The 19,720-nt window shown below is 44.0% G+C and overlaps 1 protein-coding gene across 1 annotated transcript in view; it reads left to right on the top strand.

Moving 5' to 3' along the window:
* The window catches only part of STIM2 (stromal interaction molecule 2), a 117,998-nt gene extending 98,500 nt beyond the window's left edge, over positions 1–19,498 (top strand). Inside the window, 8 exon segments of the mRNA XM_070948339.1 lie at positions 2,809–2,986; positions 3,405–3,582; positions 5,026–5,193; positions 8,189–8,289; positions 9,031–9,214; positions 9,216–9,270; positions 13,139–13,373; positions 17,969–19,498. Coding sequence (XP_070804440.1) covers positions 2,809–2,986; positions 3,405–3,582; positions 5,026–5,193; positions 8,189–8,289; positions 9,031–9,214; positions 9,216–9,270; positions 13,139–13,373; positions 17,969–18,452 — 1,583 coding nt within the window. The 3' untranslated portion in view covers positions 18,453–19,498.
* Positions 19,499–19,720: the final 222 nt, after the last annotated feature.

Genomic DNA, 19,720 nt, shown 5'->3' with positions numbered 1-19,720 from the left:
GCGTGGGGGCAGATGATAGCTTACAGAATGCCACCCTCAAGCTAGTCAATGAACTTACCGTATTTTTCGGAGTATAAGACGCACCGGAGTATAAGACGCAGCTTAGTTTTTTGGGAGGAAAATTGGGGGGGGGGGGGAATCTGCCTACCAGGAATTCATCTGGCTAGCGTCCTTAGCCTGGTCAGCTTCAGCACATTATTTTGCTGGTTTTTTATCCCCTGCTTGGTAATAAAAAATAGCTTCTAAGGCACAGCTGAGAGGAAGCAGCAATGAGAAAAGCAGGCAAAGCACGGGGAGATCGCTTCACTCGGCTAGCGCCTAGTTAGGGCTGAAAAAAAGCTTCTAAAGAACAGCTGAGAGTTGGAGCAAAGTATGGAGATCGCTTCACTCGCTAGTGTCTTGTTAAAGCACAGCGGAGAGTCGAGAGAGCAGGCAAAGGTGGGAAAATCGCTTCACTCGCTAGCGTCTCGGTAGCACCTCGTTAAGGCTGAAAAAAAGCTACATTCGGAGTTTAAGACGCACCCAAATTTTCAGCCTCTTTTAGGGGGGAAAAAGGTGCATCTTATATTCCGAAAAATACGGTAGTTCTTTGGAAACAGGCTTTTAAGTTAAAAAAAAAAATGGACTAGGTTAGATCCTGTGAAAGAAACCATGAATTCGAGTAAGATAGTTTTCATTCCCAACCTGTCAAGCTAAATGATGATTAGTGGAAGGCGATGTGTTTTCAAAGGTTTGCCCTCATGCTGCCAGCTTTTGAGTACAGGTTACAGCAGCTCATTCAGTGACAGTTTGAAGTTACAACGGCACTGGAAAAAAAGTGACTTATGGACCCTTTTTCACATTTATGACCGTTGCAGCATCCCCGTGGTGACGTGATCAAAATTCGGAAGCTAAGCAACTGACTCATATTTATTTATTTATTATTATTTTATTTATTAGTTTGATTTATATGCCGCCCTTCTCCGGAGACTCAGGGCGGCTTACAATGCTTTTAAGCAATAGCCTTCATACTTTTGTACATACCTGCTTAATAGGGCTTTTGCCCCTCCCCCCCCTCAGTGGTGTTCTATTTTATATAAAGTCATCTTATTGCCCCCACAATCCGGGTCCTCATTTTACCTACCTTGGAAGGATGGAAGGCTGAATCAACCATCAATTTATGACGGTTGCAGTGTCCTGGGGGTCACGTGATTCCCTTTTGCGACCTTCTGACGAGCGAAGTCAAGGGGGAAACCAGATTCGCTTAACAACCGTGTTACTAACTTAAACAACTGCAGTGATTCACTTAACAACAGTGGCCAGGAAGGTCGTAAAATGGGGCCAAACTCACTTAACAAATGTCTCACTCGGCATCCTAAACTTTGGGCTCGACTGTGGTCGTAGGTTGAGGACTAATAATCTTCTTTAAAAAAAAGAAGAAGATGAAATTCGTATTACGGCTTGGTTAGTGCTTCCGACGTGAATCCAAAATAATCCTTCAGAATGCAGAAGAGAATGAATGCTGCAGCTGCTGGCAGTTCATTAAAGCAGCTGCATCCTTTTCTATATTTCCATAATATTACAGTCCTGGAAAAAGATACAGATTCTTCAACGATACTCTTTGGAAGTCACTCTGAAGCCATGGCCCACCTGCCTTGCTTTTACTGTAGGGAACCTGTATGGGGAATAAATTTTCAAGAGGGATGCTTTTTAGAATGGCGGGAAAAGAATAATAACTGGGTTTAGACACAGTATGTAACAATGTTAAGTAATTTGTGGCTTCCTTAATTCTTTCTCCTATTAACCACTGTTAACCACAATGAGGTTGGTGCACTTTGGCTTCACCTTTAGATGAATTAACTATAGCCTATCATCAAAACCTAAACTTTGGTTATTATTATTTTTTTTACTGTGGTTAGTTAGTAAATGTTCTGACTCGGCTCCCAAACACGACAAGCCCTTTGTAGTTAACGAAACATTCCCTTTATTAGGAGTGCCAGCAGCCACGCTCTCTCACAGCAGGCTACGAAGTCTCTAAGTCCTGTGGAAAGCGATACTCGCTCCCTTTCCCCTTGAAATGGCCCAACACACCAAGACTCACTCACTCACTCTTCCCCCACTTGCAAAGAAGTCAGTGTGCTTGCTTACTTTCTTCCAGCAGCAAAGATACACAGTCAGGAGGCGCTGCAGATTCCAAGAAGAATAATTTCCAGATTTGGAAATACAGTAGCGCACCGGCAGGGAGATGAATAGTTGTCTGCCACATCTATTCATCTCCGCCCCCTGCCTTTTATCCCCAGAGCTAGGATGGGGCTTCGCTAGCAGCGGTGGCTCTTCCTTCCTAAGGACCGGCCCATAAATTTCCACTGCTCTCCTCTCCTCTGCCTTCTGTGCATCCCTGTGTCAGGCACTGGACCCAGCTGTTCCTCCTCTTCCTCATTGGCCACCTCCAGACCTGACGGCTGTTGACTCTCCATCTGAGGGCTGACGGACGGCCCAGGCTCCGCCTCTCTCTCTCTCTCTGCCAGATCCATTCCCTCTTCCCCCTCAGAGCTCTCAGGTTGCCTTGATGCTGACCCCGCCTCCTCCTCCTCTGATTCGGCTTCTGGAGGGGCCGGCGACCGACAAGCCACAACAGTAAAGTAGAAACAAGCCAAAGTCGTAAACTCTACCACAAGACGTGTCTGACTAATACGTATTTTCAGTAAAAGAGAATTTTCAAAACCTTTCTCAAGTCTACATCCGAGAAGGATAAGCAGTGCCTCTCTTTTCGTTATCCGAATAATGCCGAAATGCGTTTTCCCAAACTGACCTTGCTGCCTTTTCTAGGCCCGCCCCACAATTGGATGAAAGATTTTGTACTCACCATCTCCATAATGATTGGTATCGGAGGTTGCTGGTTTGCCTATACGCAGAACAAGACTTCGAAAGAGCACGTTACCAAAATGATGAAAGACCTGGAAAGCCTCCAGACCGCCGAACAGAGTCTTTGTGAATTGCAAGAAAGGTATTTGAAAACGCTGGGATTATATACTCTGTTAGGGTGTTCAAAAACTTTACAAAAATTGTTAATACCAAATGTGACAGGCCCCAAAGCTGAGAAAACAGTGGCTTCCAGCTGCCCTTTACTTTTACATTCTCCCTATGTTAAGCTTAGTTAAGTTCGTTAACCTAAGTTAAGCTTGTATTAAGAGGAATATTGACATGTCTGATTAAGCCAAAATGCTCCCGGTCTGATTTAGCATAATTTCAGAATAAAACCCGACCGATTTGTCAAAAGATCGGCAATCATTTACTCTTCTGCCTCCACTTTGATGCAATGCTTAGAATCACGTTAAAGTGTTTGCCCAGTTAATTGAACCATGCACATAATGAGATAAATGTGGTTATTCTTTTTGCTAAAAATGTTTACCAACCCCCCAAAGGCTTGAAAAAGCACAGGAGGAGAATCGAACCGTTGCCGTAGAAAAGCAGAATTTAGAACGCAAGATGATGGATGAAATCAGCGATGCCAAACGAGAAGCCTGCCGGCTCAAAGAGTTGAGGGAAGGAGCTGAATGTGAACTCAGCAGACTTAAATATGCAGAAGAGGAGCTGGTGCAGGTATTTTTTCAAGTTACCTGCTAAATTTCTGTTTCCATCTGGGTTCCGGGAGGCTTGCAGAAATTCTTGTAAAAAAACTTTGAACTCTACATCTAGCGACCATTATCTCTTGTCTATGAAGATTCTCAGTCATCCAGGTCATGGTTGTCCCAGAGGTGCTTTTTTTCCCAAGAGGCAACTGCACTTTCTTGTTTTTTTTCTTTTGAAGACATTTCGCTTCTCATCCAAGAAGCTTCTTCAGCTCTGAATGGTGGGGAGTGGAAGGATTTATACTCCTTGCAGGCAGCTGAACATTTGCATTCTTTTAGAGCAGAGTATCAAACTCAATTTCATTGAGGGCCGCATCAGGGTTGTGTTTGATCTCAAAGGGTGGGGCATGGCCAGCTTAACATCACTCGTGTCGGCGGCCCCCTGTGGTGGCCTGAGCGCTCTGCCAGCGAAAATGGGCTCTCGAGTTCCGTTTCCGGCTGTGACGGCCTTCTGCAACCCTCTGCCAGCAAAAATGGAGCTCAGGAGGGCTGTGGGCGGCCGTCGCGAGCTCTGTTTTCAGCTGCGATGGCTTCCGGCAACCCGTGCGACCCTCCCAAGCTCCATTTTTGCTGGCAGAGGCACTATGGGCCGGTCCTTCACTGTTTCCAGGGCAACCCCACGGGGCTAAGATCTAAGCACACCGCAGGCCTTGAGTTTGATACCCCTGTTTTAGAACGTCATTGTGGCCACGTGGGGATTTGTCTGTGTCCTCAGGGTCACCTGAGTAGTACAAATGGGCGTGGACAAAGCCCCAAGTGGCCTCAACGACTCTCTAAAAGGATGCAAATGACCAGCCGTCTGCAAGGAATATAAATCCTTCCATCCTCCACCATCCAGTCAGAGCTGAAGAAGCTTCTTAGATGAGAAAAGGAACATCTTTAAAGAAAAAAACCAGAAAGTCCAATTGTCTCCTGAAAAAGCTCCTTTCGGGGCAGCAATTATCTCTGTACATTTCTATGATAAAGGATTGCTCTACTGTGGCTTTTGAAGGGTAGAACAGAAGCGTCCAATCTGGAACTCGATCCAATCTTTAGACTCTCCATTAGTCTGTTCTAGATAAATAAACAGTAAAGTCAGGAAGAAATGCAACTGTAAATCAGTGAGGCAAATTGAGGTCAGTCACAGAAATTCATTTCAGAAAGTGAAATGTGGGTAAAAACCAGGCAATTTTATCTATGGAAATAGAAAACATGGAATGTTTACAGGCTACCTATGCAGCAAAATAGAACAAGATCTAGATTCATGTTCTATTTGGTTAACTGAAGAGCTTTCTTTCAGATTCGTTAATAAATTACCCTGTTATCCTAGTCATAAATGTTCAATCGGTTCTGTCAGATGTTGTCTCAGGCAAAATGGTTAATGGGCCAGCATCTTTATCTAATCTAGCACCTTCTCTTCATCCCCCCCCCCCAGGTCCGCATGGCCTTAAAAAAGGCAGAGAAGGAGTTCGAATTGCGAAGCAATTGGTCTGTTCCAGATGCGTTGCAGAAATGGCTCCAGCTCACGCACGAAGTGGAAGTCCAGTACTACAACATTAAGAGACAAAATGCAGAAATGCAGCTAGCCATCGCCAAGGAAGAGGTAAAGCTACACGCTTGAAAATTATTCCGGAACAAAATGGGGAAAATGGAAGATGGTGGGATTCGGCGGCCATTGTTCATCACCTCAGGATGTAGGGTTACCATTCACCGGTTTTGGCGATGAAACTTCATTGAGAGGTCCTCAGTGTTCCATTTGCTCTTTAAAAGGCCACGATTGGGACACCTCAATCTGCCGGCTTTAGGAGGATTTGCTTCTGGAACCTGTTGAGATATGCTGCAGGATAATGGCATGGTTTCAAATCATCCAGAGGGAGGATGGAACTTCCTGCTCCTGGATCTTGAAATCAGCTTCAAATGGTGTGAAAAGGAGGGTAACCCCTCGAATTCTAGAGTGCCACATTCCCCTGTCTCCCATTAATTCATAAATTGAATTAATTAAATTAAATTAAATTAAATTCTTAGGGCTGTAACTTCTGTTTTTAAGAGTTGCACCTTCAATAGCTTTCCCTGTAATTCTAACAGCCTTTCTGCTAGACACAGCGAGGCCAGATATTCATGAGTTGAATTTTTTTAAAAAAAAGAGTTGTTATTTTTGCCTATGCTTTAAAAGATCGTGATAGCAACATCAAAGGCCACAAACTCCAAGTTATTTTTCTTAAACAAGAGGGTTTTTTTTTTTTTTTCCAGGAGGTGGATTTTAAAAATAATAATAATAATGTGGTCTGTTGGGAAGCTGTTGGCTACATGAAAAAAAAAGTCATTAAAGTAATAAAATACAGTATAAACTGCTAATGTTCCTCATTCCAGGCTACTGGATGGGAAGCCTTGTGTATTTGTGAAGCAGCTTGCAAGAATTTCTCTCGTCAGGCAGGCCTAACCTCGCCTTAATTTTACTGGGCAGTTATGGTAACCGTATCAATCCTAAAAGGAAATTAACCCTGACTGTCCTTTGGGAGGTCAGATACTGAAGCTGTAACCCAAATACTTTGGTCATCCAATGAGAAGAGAGGACTAATCAGGAAAGTTTCTTATGTTGGGAAATATAAAAGGCAGAGGGGGAAGAGGATGGCAGAGTAGGAGATGGTTAGATAGTGTCATTGAGGCCAAATCCAAATCCAAAAATTCCAAGGAATTTCTAGCAGCCTGGCACTCTGACAAATCAGCCATCAACAAACACATAGACATTAACAACATTTATACACTATGCAAAAGAGACCATCAACCAGCCCAAAAGGGAAAAAGACTCCAGCACCTCTCTACCAGTAATCAGCATAGATCCGTGATGGCGAACCTTTGACACACGTACCAGAGATGGCACACAGCGCCCTCTCTGTGGGCACGTGAACCGTTGCCCCAGCTCAGCTCTGCCACGCATGCGCATGCACCATCCGTCGGTTGGCTGGTCTCCGGGTCTCGGCCACGCATGCGGGAGGGGGATGGGGCGCATGCGGGGGGCCACAAGCGCATTTGTGGGGGCCGGGGCACATTGCATTTTGGGGGTTTGAGCACTCCGTCTGGAAAAGGTTAGCCACCACTAGCATAGATTAACTCCAAGGTCAACTTCAGATCAACAATCAAGTAAGCAATACCTCAATCAAGAAACTGCCAAAGAGCCATCAGTAAACGGCCCAACCAAAGATCTCCACCCACACAGACAGGCAAGACACCAGAATATAAACTGACAGCAAACAGCACTCCTTATTAGCACTGATGATGGTCTGTAGAGATTCTCAGTCATCTAGGTCATGGTTGTCCCAAAGGTGCTTTTTCAGGAGGCAACTGGACTTTCTTGTTTTTTCTTTTGAAGACGTTTCGCTTCTCATCCAAGAAGCTTCTTCAGCTCTGACGGGATCGTGAGGAATGGAAGGATTTATACTCCTTGCAGACAGCTGGTCATTTGCATCCTTTTAAAGAGTTGTTGATGCATTTGGAGGGTTATCTGTGTCCTCGGGTTCACCTGAGTTGTGCTCCTGGTTCCTGTAGTTTGTAACTTGTAATCTGACCCTTTAAAAGGATGCAAATGACCAGCTGTCTGTAAGGAATATAAATCCTTCCATTCCCCACTATCCTGTTAGAAGCTTCTTGGATGAGAAGCGAAACGTCTTCAAAAGCAAAAAAAAAAGAAAAAAAGAAAAGAAAGAAATTCTAGGTGCCTTCTGAAAAAGCACCTTTGGGGCTGCAACTGATGATGTTACCTAGTTAGGGTAATGAAACGTCTGCAAGAAAACAAGCAAGCTCAGAGAGCACCAAGGATCCCTCAGTGTCATCGATGCAATGAACATGAATTTGGATAAATTCCAGAAGACAGTGGAGGACAGGAGGGCCTGGAATGCTATGGTCCATAGGGCATGACTTAATGATTGAACAACAACAAATAGTAACAGCAGTCATCTCAGGCTTGGTAGTAGTTAGCTTGTGTAAATATAACTGCAAAAGGGATGGGGCAATCTTTGAAATAAACATGGCAGAGAGCGGAGTGATCAAATAAGGTTTCAGCCTTGAGTATTACCCCTTGCGAATACTCCTAGAGATGCTCTGGAGGCTGTGGACAGCAACAAATGTCACTTCCTGTCCAACCAGGAATTGGGAAATGGGCTGTTTCAGGCCTCCGGAGGGCCTCTGAGGGGGTGGGGAAGTCTGTTTTCGCCTTCCCCAGATGCATAGAGAGGATCTGGAGCCAGGTGAAAAAGAAAAACAGGCCTTCCCCACCCCCCCAAGGCCCTCCGGAGGCAGGAAACAGCCTGTTTCCCTACTTCTGGTAGGCTCAGAAGGCCCGAAAATCAGTTGGCCGGCATGCGCATTCACGCGGCACGTGTGCCATAGGTTTGCCATCGTGGGCATAGAGCCTGGGTGGGTGGGTGGGCCCACTTGCGATTTCTGCTACCGATTCGTGTGAACTGGTCCGAACCGGCTGAATACCACCTCTGGACAGAATGTCTCTTCAGATAATGGCCACAAGAAAGGAAATTCACCTCTCTTTCCCCCCTTTCGCATGGCTGAAATAAGCCTTAAATCCCTGTGATGTTTCATTTCAGGCAGAAAAGATTAAAAAGAAAAGAAATACTGTATTTGGAACGCTACACGTTGCACACAGCTCTTCACTTGATGAAGTGGACCACAAGATTCTGGAAGCAAAGTAAGACACGGAGTGGGTATGATGCCCTTTCTATTGGTTACGGAAACCTTGTCATTGTTTTTAAAATGGGGCTCACAAATTTTAAATTAAAAGCTCAACATAATTTGAACAAGATGGGGATGCTTGAGGAAGAGGTAGGATTGTCTGTAGGATGATTATAGCTTCCTGCCAAGTAGTTCTTGTCTATTCTGTCTGAGGGACGCGGTGGCTCAGCAGCTAAGACTCTGAGTTTGTTGATCGAAAGGTCAGCAGTTCAGCGGTTCGAATCCCTAGTGCCGCGTAACGGGGTGAGCTCCCGTTAGTTGTCCCAGCTTCTGCCAACCTGGCAGTTCGAAAGCACATAAAAAAATGCAAGTAGAAAAATAGGGACCACCTTTCGTGGGAAGGTAATAGCGTTCCGTGCACCTTTGGCATTTAGTCATTAATAATAGAGTTGTTAAGGGAATCCGGCTTCCCCATCTGACGTTGCTTGTCAAAAGGTCGCAAAAGGAGATTGCGTGACCCCGGGACTCAGCAAAGGTCATGAAATATGTAACAGTTGTCAAAACTTACTAATGTAAATCCTGGGACCCCAGGGATGTTGCAACACGGTTGTAAGTGTGACAAACGGTCCTCGGTCGCTTTTTCTCACTGCTGTCATAACTCTGAATGGTCACTAAATGAGCTGTTGTGCGTCGAGGACAACCTGTACTCTTGTGAGTGTGTGACGTAGCCTGTTTTAATCTCTCGACCTCTTCCTAGGAAAGCACTTTCTGAATTAACTACCTGCTTGAGAGAACGGCTCTACCGATGGCAGCAGATTGAGAAGATCTGTGGCTTCCAAATAGCCTATAACTCAGGGCTGCCAAGCCTGACCTCCTCCCTCTATTCAGATCACAGTTGGGTGGTCATGCCGCGAGTGTCCATCCCACCCTACCCAATCGCGGGGGGGAGTCGATGACCTTGATGAAGACACCCCTCCCATCGTTTCCCAGTTTCATGGTATGTGGTGAGATATCTCAGATGACCTCAGACGATGGGGAGACACACATAGAATTTAGAATAACAGAGTTGGAAGGGACCTTGGAGGTCTTCTAGTCCTGCTCAGGCAGGAAACCCTACACCACTTCAGACAAATAGTTATCCAACATCTTCTTAAAAACTTCCAGTCTTAAAAACTTCTAGAGGCAAGTTGTTCCACTGATTAATTCTTCTCACTGTCAGGAAATTTCTTCTTAGTTCTAAATTGCTTCTCTCCTCGATCAGTTTCTACCCATTGCTTCTTGTCCTGCCCTCAGGTGCTTTGAAGAATAGCTTCACTGCCTCTTCTTTATGGCAGCCCCTGAGATATTGGAACGCTGCTATCATGTCTCCCTTGGTCCTTCTTTTCATTAAACTAGACACACCCAGTTCCAGCAACCATTCTTCATATATTTTAGCCTCCAGTCCCCTAATCCTCTTTGTTGCTCTTCTCTGCACTCTCTCTAGAGTCTCCACATCTTTTTTATATCGTAGTGACATAATTGTGGCTCGCTAAATGTCTATGGATATTCTCAGCCATCCAGGTCATGCTTGTTCCAAAAATGCTTTTTATCCAAGAGGATTAAAGACGTTTCACTTCTCATCCAAGAAGCTTCTTCAGCTCTGACTGGATGGTGGAGGATGGAAGGATTTACATTCCTTGCAGACAGCTGATCATTTGCATTCTTTTAGAGAGTTGTTGAGGCCACTTGGGAGTTTGTCCACATCCAATTGCATTACTCAGGTGACCCTGAAGACACAGATGAATCTCCCAAGTTGCCTCAATGACTCTGTAAAACAATACAAATGACCAGCTGTCTGCAAGGAATGTAAAAGAGGCAACTGGACTTTCTGGTTTCTCTTTGAAGACTTTTCACTTCTTATCCAAGAAGCTTCTTCAGGTCTTACTGGATAGTGGGAAATGGAATAAGACGAATACATGACCTGGATGACTGAGAATCTCCATGGAAGTTCTGATGGAGGCTTTGCATTGGATACTCATTTCTGCAGCACTAGAATGTGATTTGGCTCATTTCACATCTCAAAGAAATGTGGTTGCTGAGATGTAGAACATAAAATCATAAGGCTGGAAGGCACCTTGGAGTCTTCTGATCCAACCCTTATAGTATTCCAGTTAAATGGTTACCCAGTCTAATTTGGAAAATGTCCAGTGGGGCAAGCTCTTCCAATAGAACAGAACAGAACAACAGAACAGAACAGAACAGAACAGAACAGAATAACAGAGTTGGAAGGGACCTTGGAGGTCTTCTAGTCCAACCCACTGCTTAGGCAGGAAACCTACACCACGTTATCCAACATCTTCTTAAAAACTTCCAGTGGTGGAGCATTCACAACTTCTGGGGGCAAGTTGTTCCACTGATTAATTGTTCTAACTGTCAGGAAATTTCTCCTTAGTTCTAAGTTGCTTCTCTCCTTGATTAGTTTCCACCCATTGCTTCTTGTCCTACCCTCAGGTGCTTTGGAGAATAGCTTGACTCCCTCTTCTTTGTGGCAGCCCCTACTACTACTACCATGTCTCCCCTAGTCCTCCTTTTCATTAAATTAGACATACCCAGTTCCTGCAACTGTTCTTCATATGTTTTAGCCTCCAGTCCCCTAAGCATCTTTCTTGATCTTCTCTACACTCTTTCTAGAGTCTCAACATTTTTTTTGCATTGTGGCGACCAAAACTGAATGCAGTATTCCAAGTGTGGCCTTACTAAGGCATTATAAAGTGGTATTAACACTTCACGTGATCTTGATTCTATCCCTCTGTTTATGCAGCCCAGAACTGTGTTGGCTTTTTTTGCCGCTGCTGCACACTGCTGGCTCATATTTAAATGATTGTCCACTAGGACTCCAAGATCCCTCTCACAGTTACTACTATTGAGAAAGGTACCACCTATACTGTCCCTGTGCATTTTGTTTTTCTTGCCTACATGTAGAACCTTACTTTTTTCACCGTTGAATTTCATTTTGTTAGATAGCGCCCAATGATAGCACCCAACTGTTCCCACTGTCAGGAAATTTCTCCTTAGGTCTAAGTTGGATCTCTCTTTAATGATCTTCCACCCTTTCCTTCTTGACCTGTCTTCAGGCGCTTTGGAGAATAGGTCAGCTTCCTCTTTGTGACAGCCCCTCAAGTACCGGAAGACAGTTTTCATGTCTCCCCCCCCCCCCAAATCTTTCTCTTCGATAGGCTAGATCAGGGGTCAGCAATCTGCGGCTCTGGAGCCGCATGTGGCTCTTTCATCCCTCTGCTGTGGCTCCCTGTTGCTAGTCAGCTCCACAATTGATAGGGCTTTCAGTTAGGACAGGTAGAGGAAAAAGGATGCTGCGCTAGGAGAACGCTCTATGGTGAAGAAACTGACTTTCAGTCGGCAGAGGAAAAAGGACGACGTGCTAGGAGGAAACTCTATCATGGGGGAACAGGGCTTTTGGTCAGCAGAGAAAAAAGGATGCCGCTCTAGGAGGAGACAATGATGAGGGAACCAGACTTCCGGTCGGCTCCAGAATTGAACGGGGGCTTCCGGTTAGGACCTTTGTGGCTCTTTTGAGTGTTTAAGTTTGCCGACCCCTGGGCTCGATATTCTGTCCCAGCTCCCAAAGCACGCTGTTTTGAATTAATCCTATATGAGGAGTGCCAGCAGCCCCGGCCAACAGTCTCTCTCTCTCTCTCTCTCTCTCTCTCTCTCTCTCTCTCTCTCTCTCTCTCTCTCTCTCTCTCTCTCTCTCTCTCTCTCTCTCTCTCTCTCCCTCCCTCCCTCCCTCCCTCCCTCTCTCTCTCTCACAGCAGGCTAACGAATTTTTATTAGTTTATAATGTAGTATACAAAGAAAATACAAAAATATAATAGGAAAAATAGAGGAAGAAAAGGGGAAGAGAGAAGTGGGGGAAAGAAAAGGGGGGAAAAAAAAAGACATTGACTTCCGACTTCCTTTGGTGCAGTAGAATAAGGCATTATTAACCTCAAGCCTCAACTTTTTTACTTTTACATAATAGTATAAACTAGCCATTTCTACAACAACAAATCTGTCTAATGGGTAAAACCCAAAATCAAAGTTTCATTTTTTTTTACACCTCAAGCACAAAGTCCAGAAGTGGTTTCCAAGTAGAGATAAAAGTATTTGTATTTTTAACCCCCCCTCCGGTCAAAGCAGTCAATTTAGCCATCTCTGCTAACTCCATCCATTTTTGCAGCCATTCGTCCGTTGTGGGGATTCTGTGCATGAAGTAGTCTTGCTGCCCTCAACATACGTAACAACAACCCCCAAGATTCATACCTTAATGCAGAAAATTCTTAAAGTGAACATAAACAGAAAACCCGAGACTTTTCTTTTGGGTTTAATGGAAAGGATCCGTGTTGGTTTCTGTTAAACGTTTGAGTCAGGCGGCCTTCTCTTACTAGGCGGGAACCATGTCTGTCTCATCGGCTGCTGTATTTTAAAGAAGAGCATTAGGAAGAAGGGAAAAAAGGAGTGGTCCCGTGGCCTAGAGGTGGAGCTCTTGCCTCACAATCAGGAGGCTGCGAGTTCGATCCTTGGTAGAGGCAGATATTTCTCTCTCTGGGCACAATGAGAATATATCAGCCGAATATAACTCCGCATTGGCAACAGTAAGGGCATCCGGCCAGTAAACACTCGCTCAGCTCCATTCAGTTGTCCGGACTCCACCCCGCGAGGGATTATGGGGTCGTTAAAAAAAAAAAACGATTAGGAATTAAAAAAAACAACACCCCATTTTATAAAGAAAGGGCTTTTCAGAGGGGTTTTTTCCTGTCTTCGCAGAGTAATGTTTTGGTGGGCTGATGAAGGGGCTTCTGAATCTTGTCTCTTTCTGTTGTTCTCAGGGTCTGCTGTGAAAACCGGCACCTTAGCACGGAGCAGCAGCATGTATCGCTCCAGGCGAAATGTGGTGCCGTCGTCGCCTCAGTTGCAACACGGGGCGCAGACCCCCCACGCTGCGCACACGCAGGCGACTCTGCACTCTGCAGACCCTGACCTCCTTTCCGTGTCCAGTTGCCCTGCTGCTTACCGTACCGAAGAAGAAGAGGAAGCAATTTACTTCACCGCTGACAAGCAGTGGTAAGAACTTCGGCACGTTCACGCACAGGCCAGATTACGATAGATCAGTGATGGCTAACCTTTTCCGGACTGAGTGCCCATGCGTGCGCATGCCCAAATCTCCAAAATGCAATGCATGCGCAGCCCCCGTGTATGCAACCCCGCGCATGCATGCACAACCTCCCTGCATATACCCCCCCCGCACATGCGCTCGCAGGCCCCTGCCACCCACGCATGCGCAGCAGGGACCTGAAAACCAGCTGGCCGGTGGGAGGTGCGCACACATGCATGGCGGAGCTGAACTGGAGCGACAGCTCGTGTGTCCACAGAGAGCAAGGGTGAAATCCAGCAGGTTCTGACAGGTTCTGGAGAACCGGTAGCGGAAATTTTGAGCAGTTCGGAAAACTGGTAGCGGAAATCTCTCTCTCTCTCTCTCTCTTCTATCCATCCATCTCTCTCTCTCCCTCTCCCTCTCTCTTCCTCTCCCTCCCTCCCTCTCCCCCTCCCTCCCTCCCTCCCTCTCTCTCTCTCTCTCTCTTCTATCCATCCATCTCTCTCTCTCTCTTTATCATCCCTCTGTCATCTATCAGCCATCTATCTATATCTATCTATCTATCTATCTATCTATCTATCTATCTATCTATCTATCTATCTATCTATCCATCTATCATCTCTCTCTCTATCATCTCTATCATCTCTCTATCATATCTATCTATCTATCTATCTATCTATCTATCTATCTATCTATATATATATCAATCTATCATCATATCTATCTATCATCTATATCCATCTATCTATCTATCTATCTATCTATCTATCTATCTATCTATCTATCTATCTGTCTTCTATATCCACCTCTCTCTCTCTCTCTCTCTCTCTCTCTCTCTCTCTCTCATCCCTCTGTCATCTATCGGCTATCTATCTATCATCTATCTATCTATCTATCTATCTATCTATCTATCTATCCATCTATCATCTCTCTCTCTCTATCATCTCTCTATCATCTCTCTATCATATCTATCTATCTATATCAATCTATCTATCATCATATCTATCTATCTATCTATCTATCTATCTATCTATCTATCTATCTATCTTCTATATCCACCTCCCCCCCTCCCTCCCTCCCCCCTCTCTCTCTCTCACATCCCTCTGTCATCTATCTATCTATCTATCTATCTATCTATCTATCTATCTATCTATCTATCTATCCTACCTACCTACCTACCTACCTACCTGTTTATTTGCTGCCTACCTCATTTTGAAGCTACTCTTTTTAGAGTTGGAGGCCCCTTGACTTAATGTGGACACATCCATGAAACTTTCTTGGAATAATAGAGAAATAACTCGTTATTGCCTTCTTTGGAAGTTTTTATTTTTTTTTTATTTTTCTAGTCTGGTTCCTGGGACTCCAGCATAGACTTCCATCCCGATACTAACTAGGGTTTGCTTAGCTTTCTAGATTAGACATGACTGGCTAACACTGCCACCTAGCGGAGCCTTCAAAATATAGCTCTAATTGTCTATAGGGCTTTGCATATCAAACCAAGGATTACAGACCACAAATAGCCAGACTTTTAGAGATACGCTTACTGGTTTCTCTACCACATATCCCAAAAGAATTGCCAGTGTTTAGGCTGTTGTGATGGAAGTGAAACCATCACTGATTGTGGAGCCAATGCAATGGACCTCCTGCATAATTCAACTCTTTGAGTTTCCATCTTAATATTCTCAGTAGGCAAAAAGTTATCTAGTGACCTCCCATATTATTAGAAATTGCATGATCTCAGCTGGGGCAGCTGGGGCTTATGGGTTTTGCTGAAATCTTGCCACTTCTCTCTGCAAGTTACTTTCCCTCTGGTTTGAAGCCTTAAAATGAGATAATGGGAAACGGATGGAAGATGTTTTCGCACATATTATTTCCTTCCATAATGAGCATAATCTATGCATCTTTCTTTTAAATTATATGCACATTTTATATGCCATTCATGAGTCAGCTGCAAAGGGTAGAAAAGGGTACATCCGTAAATTGATGATGCATTTGGGATTGCAAACTTGACTAAAACTGTGTCAACAGATTTTTTTTCCCCCCCGACTTCTTTTACACAGAAATTTCTATAATTTTGGAGCTTTGCGAATATAGTGTTGGAGTAGTGTTGGATTAGATAAACAGTTTTTACTTCTAAATATTAATTCTTAATTAAGAGGATTACATACATACATACATACATACATACATACATACATACACACACACATATATATATATATAAATGTGTGTGTGTGTGTGTATTACATATATATATGTGTATATATATGTTACACATATAAAAAGGTAAAGGTTCCCCTCGCGCATGTGTGCTAGTTGATCCCGACTCTAGGGGGCGGAGCCAGCGCTGTCCAAAGACGTCTCCGTGGTCATGTGGCCGGCATGACTAAGCGCCAAAGGCGCACGGAGCGCTATTACCTTCCCACCAAAGGTGGTCCCTATTTTTCTACTTGCATTTTTTTTAACCTGCTTTCAAACTGCTAGGTTAGCAGAAGCTGGGGCAAGTAACGGGAGCTCACTCCATTACGCGGCAGTAGGGATTCAAACCACTGAACTGCCAACCTTTTGATCGACAAGCTCAGCGTCTTAGCCACTGAGCCACTGCGTCCCCTACACACACATATATACACATATTTATACACAGTATGTCACAGAAGTGAGTACACTCTTCATATTTTGTACATATTTAAGGACATCTTTTCATGTGACAACACTGACGAAATGACACTTGGCTCCAATGTAAAGTAGTGAGCATACTGTTTGTATAACAGTGTAAATGTGCTGTCCCCTCAAAATAACGCAACACACACAGCCATTAATATCTATAAACTGCTGGCAACAAAAGTGAGTACACCCCTAAATGATAATGTAATGTAATGAGATGTTATGCTTACTTACACGATTAGCATTGAATCAAATTATTATTCACAACTGAGCTGCATTCCTGTATAACATTTAACTGAATTGAAAATTGCAAGGCAGGAATACTTGCTATTTTGTGCACAAGTATTTTTGGAAGCCATATCATAGAAGTGTTACTTCTTACGTAAACCAGAAGAGATAATATCTCATTTTAAGGATGCTTGCTGAGAAAGACGGGCATGAAGGAAACATATGAAGATAAGCAAGTCAGAAGAGGGATTTTTGTTTTATTTTATTTTGCTTTGCTTTGTCTTTTGCTGCAAGTACATTAGGATATCCCAAGGATGCTTTTCAAAAGGCAACTGGGCCCCCTTGAAAACGTTTCACTTCTCATCCCAGAAATTCTGAAGAAGCTTCTTGGATCAGAAGAGAAACATTTTCAAGGAAAAAAACCCCAAAAGTCCACTTGCCTTTTGAGAAGCACTTTTGGGATAACCATCACCTGGATGATTGAGAATCTGCATGAACATTAGAATGTTATTTATTCTTCGACTCTGTGGAACCTTGACACATACAGATAGTCCTTGATTTACAACCAGAAGTAAGCCCAACGTTTATGTCGCTAGGTAAATTTTGTTGTTAAGTGAATTTTGCCCCAATCAATGACCTTTCTTGGCGTAGTTGTTAAGTGAACCACTGCAGTTCTTAAATTGGTAATACGATTGCTAAGTAAATCTGGTTTCTCCATTGACTTTGTTTGTCGGGAAATCACATGACTCTGAGACACTGCAGCCCTCATAAATATGAGTCAGTTACCAACTTTACTTTACTTTACTTTTATTTGATTTATATACCGCCCTACTCCCGAAGGACTCAGGGCGGTGAACAGCCAACAATAAAATACATACATACAAAATTTAAAAAGCAGAAATAAAATCGAACTAAATAGTTTGGCCCAGACAGATTAAAACCCCAATCAATTTAAAACAAATTTAAACTTTGAATATTAAAAATATTAAAAAAATATTAAAAGTTGTTTAAAAAGAGGGAGAAAAGTTAGGCCAGGCCCGCCTGGTGAAATAAAAAGGTCTTTAGAGCGCGGCGGAAGGTGCGCAGATCCGGGATCCTCCATATCTCCGGGGGGAGCTCGTTCCAGATAGTAGGTGCCCCCACAGAGAAGGCTCTCCCCCTGGGAGCTGCCAGTCGACATTGTTTGGCCGACGGCACCCGGAGGAGCCCCTCTCTATGAGAGCGTGCCAGCCGGTGGGAGGCTATTGGTGATAGTAGGCGGTCCCGCAAGTACCCAGGAGCGCTTTAAAGGTGGTAACCAAAACCTTGAAGCGCACCCGGAAGACTACGGGGAGCCAGTGTAGCTCCCGCAGGAGGGGTGTTACATGGGAACGCCATGTCGCTCCCATTACCACCCGCACGGCTGCACTCTGCACCAGTTGGAGGCTCCGGGTGCTCCTCAAGGGGAGCCCCATGTAGAGAGCGTTACAATAGTCCAGGCGGGAGGTGACGAGGGCATGATTAACTGAATGTTAATTATGAGACCATGGGGATGCTGCAGTGATCGTAAGTGTGAAAACCTGTCGTAAGTCAAGGACTGCCTGTTTATAAACCTTATTACGTTACCCATTGAATGGACTCGAATGACTGTACAGATTAACCCGATCCCTTGGTGTCTCCTCTGCATCTGTAGGGAAGTTCAGGATACCGTTTCTGAGTGCGACTCCTTCAATTCTTCAGCGGGAAGGAAGCAGTCTCCCCCTTCAAGCCTTGAAATATATCAACCCCTGTCACCTCAAAAGACATCCCAGGAGGATGTGTCCTTAGAACAATCCTCTACCGGGGACTCTTCTTCCCTCACCGCCGACATCTCCAGGGGTTCTCCAGACTGCGCGGGGCTGACAGAAACTAAAAGTATGATCTTCAGTCCCGCGAGCAAAGTGTACAACGGCATTCTGGAGAAGTCCTGCAGCATGAACCAGCTCTCCAGCGGCAGCGTTCCCGTCCCCAAACCTCGGCACACCTCATGTTCCTCCACCAGCAGCGAAAGCCGAGCCGGGCACGAACCTTCTCCCGTCTCCCGTCTCGGTAGCGTTTCGCAAGACCTTTACCACAATGGAGAGCGAAGCAAAAAACCGTCCAAAATCAAGAGCCTTTTCAAGAAGAAATCCAAGTAAGGCTGCTTGGAGTGGAGACACACCCCCCCCACCCCTTTTCAACCACACGGCATTCTTCTCCTTTGACTCTACGGTCATTATTATTATTATTGTTATTATTTAAATTATAAGAATGTAGTTGTCAAGACTTTTCTAGGCCACAGCAAGAAATCCTCTTTAGGTCAACTCTCTCTCCCCCCCCCTTCCGTTTTAAAAAAGTCAACGTGCATCGGCTGTCAATGAGAAATTTTTCAATTTCAAGACAGTTTTACTACGGTCATTTGTCTATTTATTTCCGCTTTTTTTTTTTAGTTTATATATAAAACGTTTTTAAAATAAATAAATAAAAAAAAAGATCAGCAACACTTTAACACAAGCTTTAACGGACTCGTAAGCCTGCGTGGGCTTAACCTTATTTTTTTTTTCCTTCCTTCTTCCGTTGTTTACCTGAGCATCTTCTTAATCTTTCCATAGAAGCTATGGCATTGTGTACTGGACATAACGTAACTTTTGAATGAAGTACAACTTAACTTAAAATTGCACTACTGTTCTCCCTGACTGGAAAGTATCTTTGCAAGTGAAAACCGTTTTAAAAATAGAGAGAGAGATGGGTTGGTTCATTGTTGGGGTTTTGTTTTTTTGGGTTTTTTTTTTTAGGTCGTTTCTACGTAGAAGCTAGCATTTCTAACCGTTAACTTCTGGGACTGGAACCTCGTTTTAAATGCATTTATTAACCTAGTGGATTGGGTCCTGTCGTAAAGATCATGCTAATCCAGAGCCTTCACTATGATTTTTTATAGCATTGCACACAATGCTGTCTGGGTAGAAATATGTGTCAAGAGAAGGGGATTTCACACCCAAGCGGGAAAATGTCGGTCCTTTTACCACGACAGGCTTTCCAAGATATTCACCAACGTAAAGCCTGGTGTTGGGGAGAAATGTGGGCACTTGTTTACAAACTTTGACAGTGAAAGGATGATTGATTTGTGAATATTTGTACTGTGGCAAAGATAATAAATTGAAAATCCTATTGTGCAATGACTCGTGCGGATCATAGACGTTCCCTTTTCCAAGTTAAACTTTTGGGGGTTTTGTCGTTATATGTAATGGTACATATAGTATATCACCGTTACTTGTTGTGTATTTTCTTTATTCTCTACTCTTCTTGGGAATATTCCGATTTCTTTTACAGCAGAGAGGATGCAGAATAACGAAAAGAGAGGCACTGCTTATCTTTCTCGGATGTAGACTTGAGAAAGATTTTGAAAATTCTCTTTTACTGAAAATAC

The sequence above is a fragment of the Pituophis catenifer genome, unplaced genomic scaffold (genome assembly GCF_029215685.1).
Source record: "Pituophis catenifer annectens isolate HBS135680 unplaced genomic scaffold, rPitCat1.0.hap2 SCAF_8, whole genome shotgun sequence".
Lineage (NCBI taxonomy): Eukaryota > Metazoa > Chordata > Lepidosauria > Squamata > Colubridae > Pituophis > Pituophis catenifer.
The sequence above is the reverse complement of the archived record's forward strand: the minus strand, read 5'-3'. Positions and strand labels throughout refer to the sequence as shown.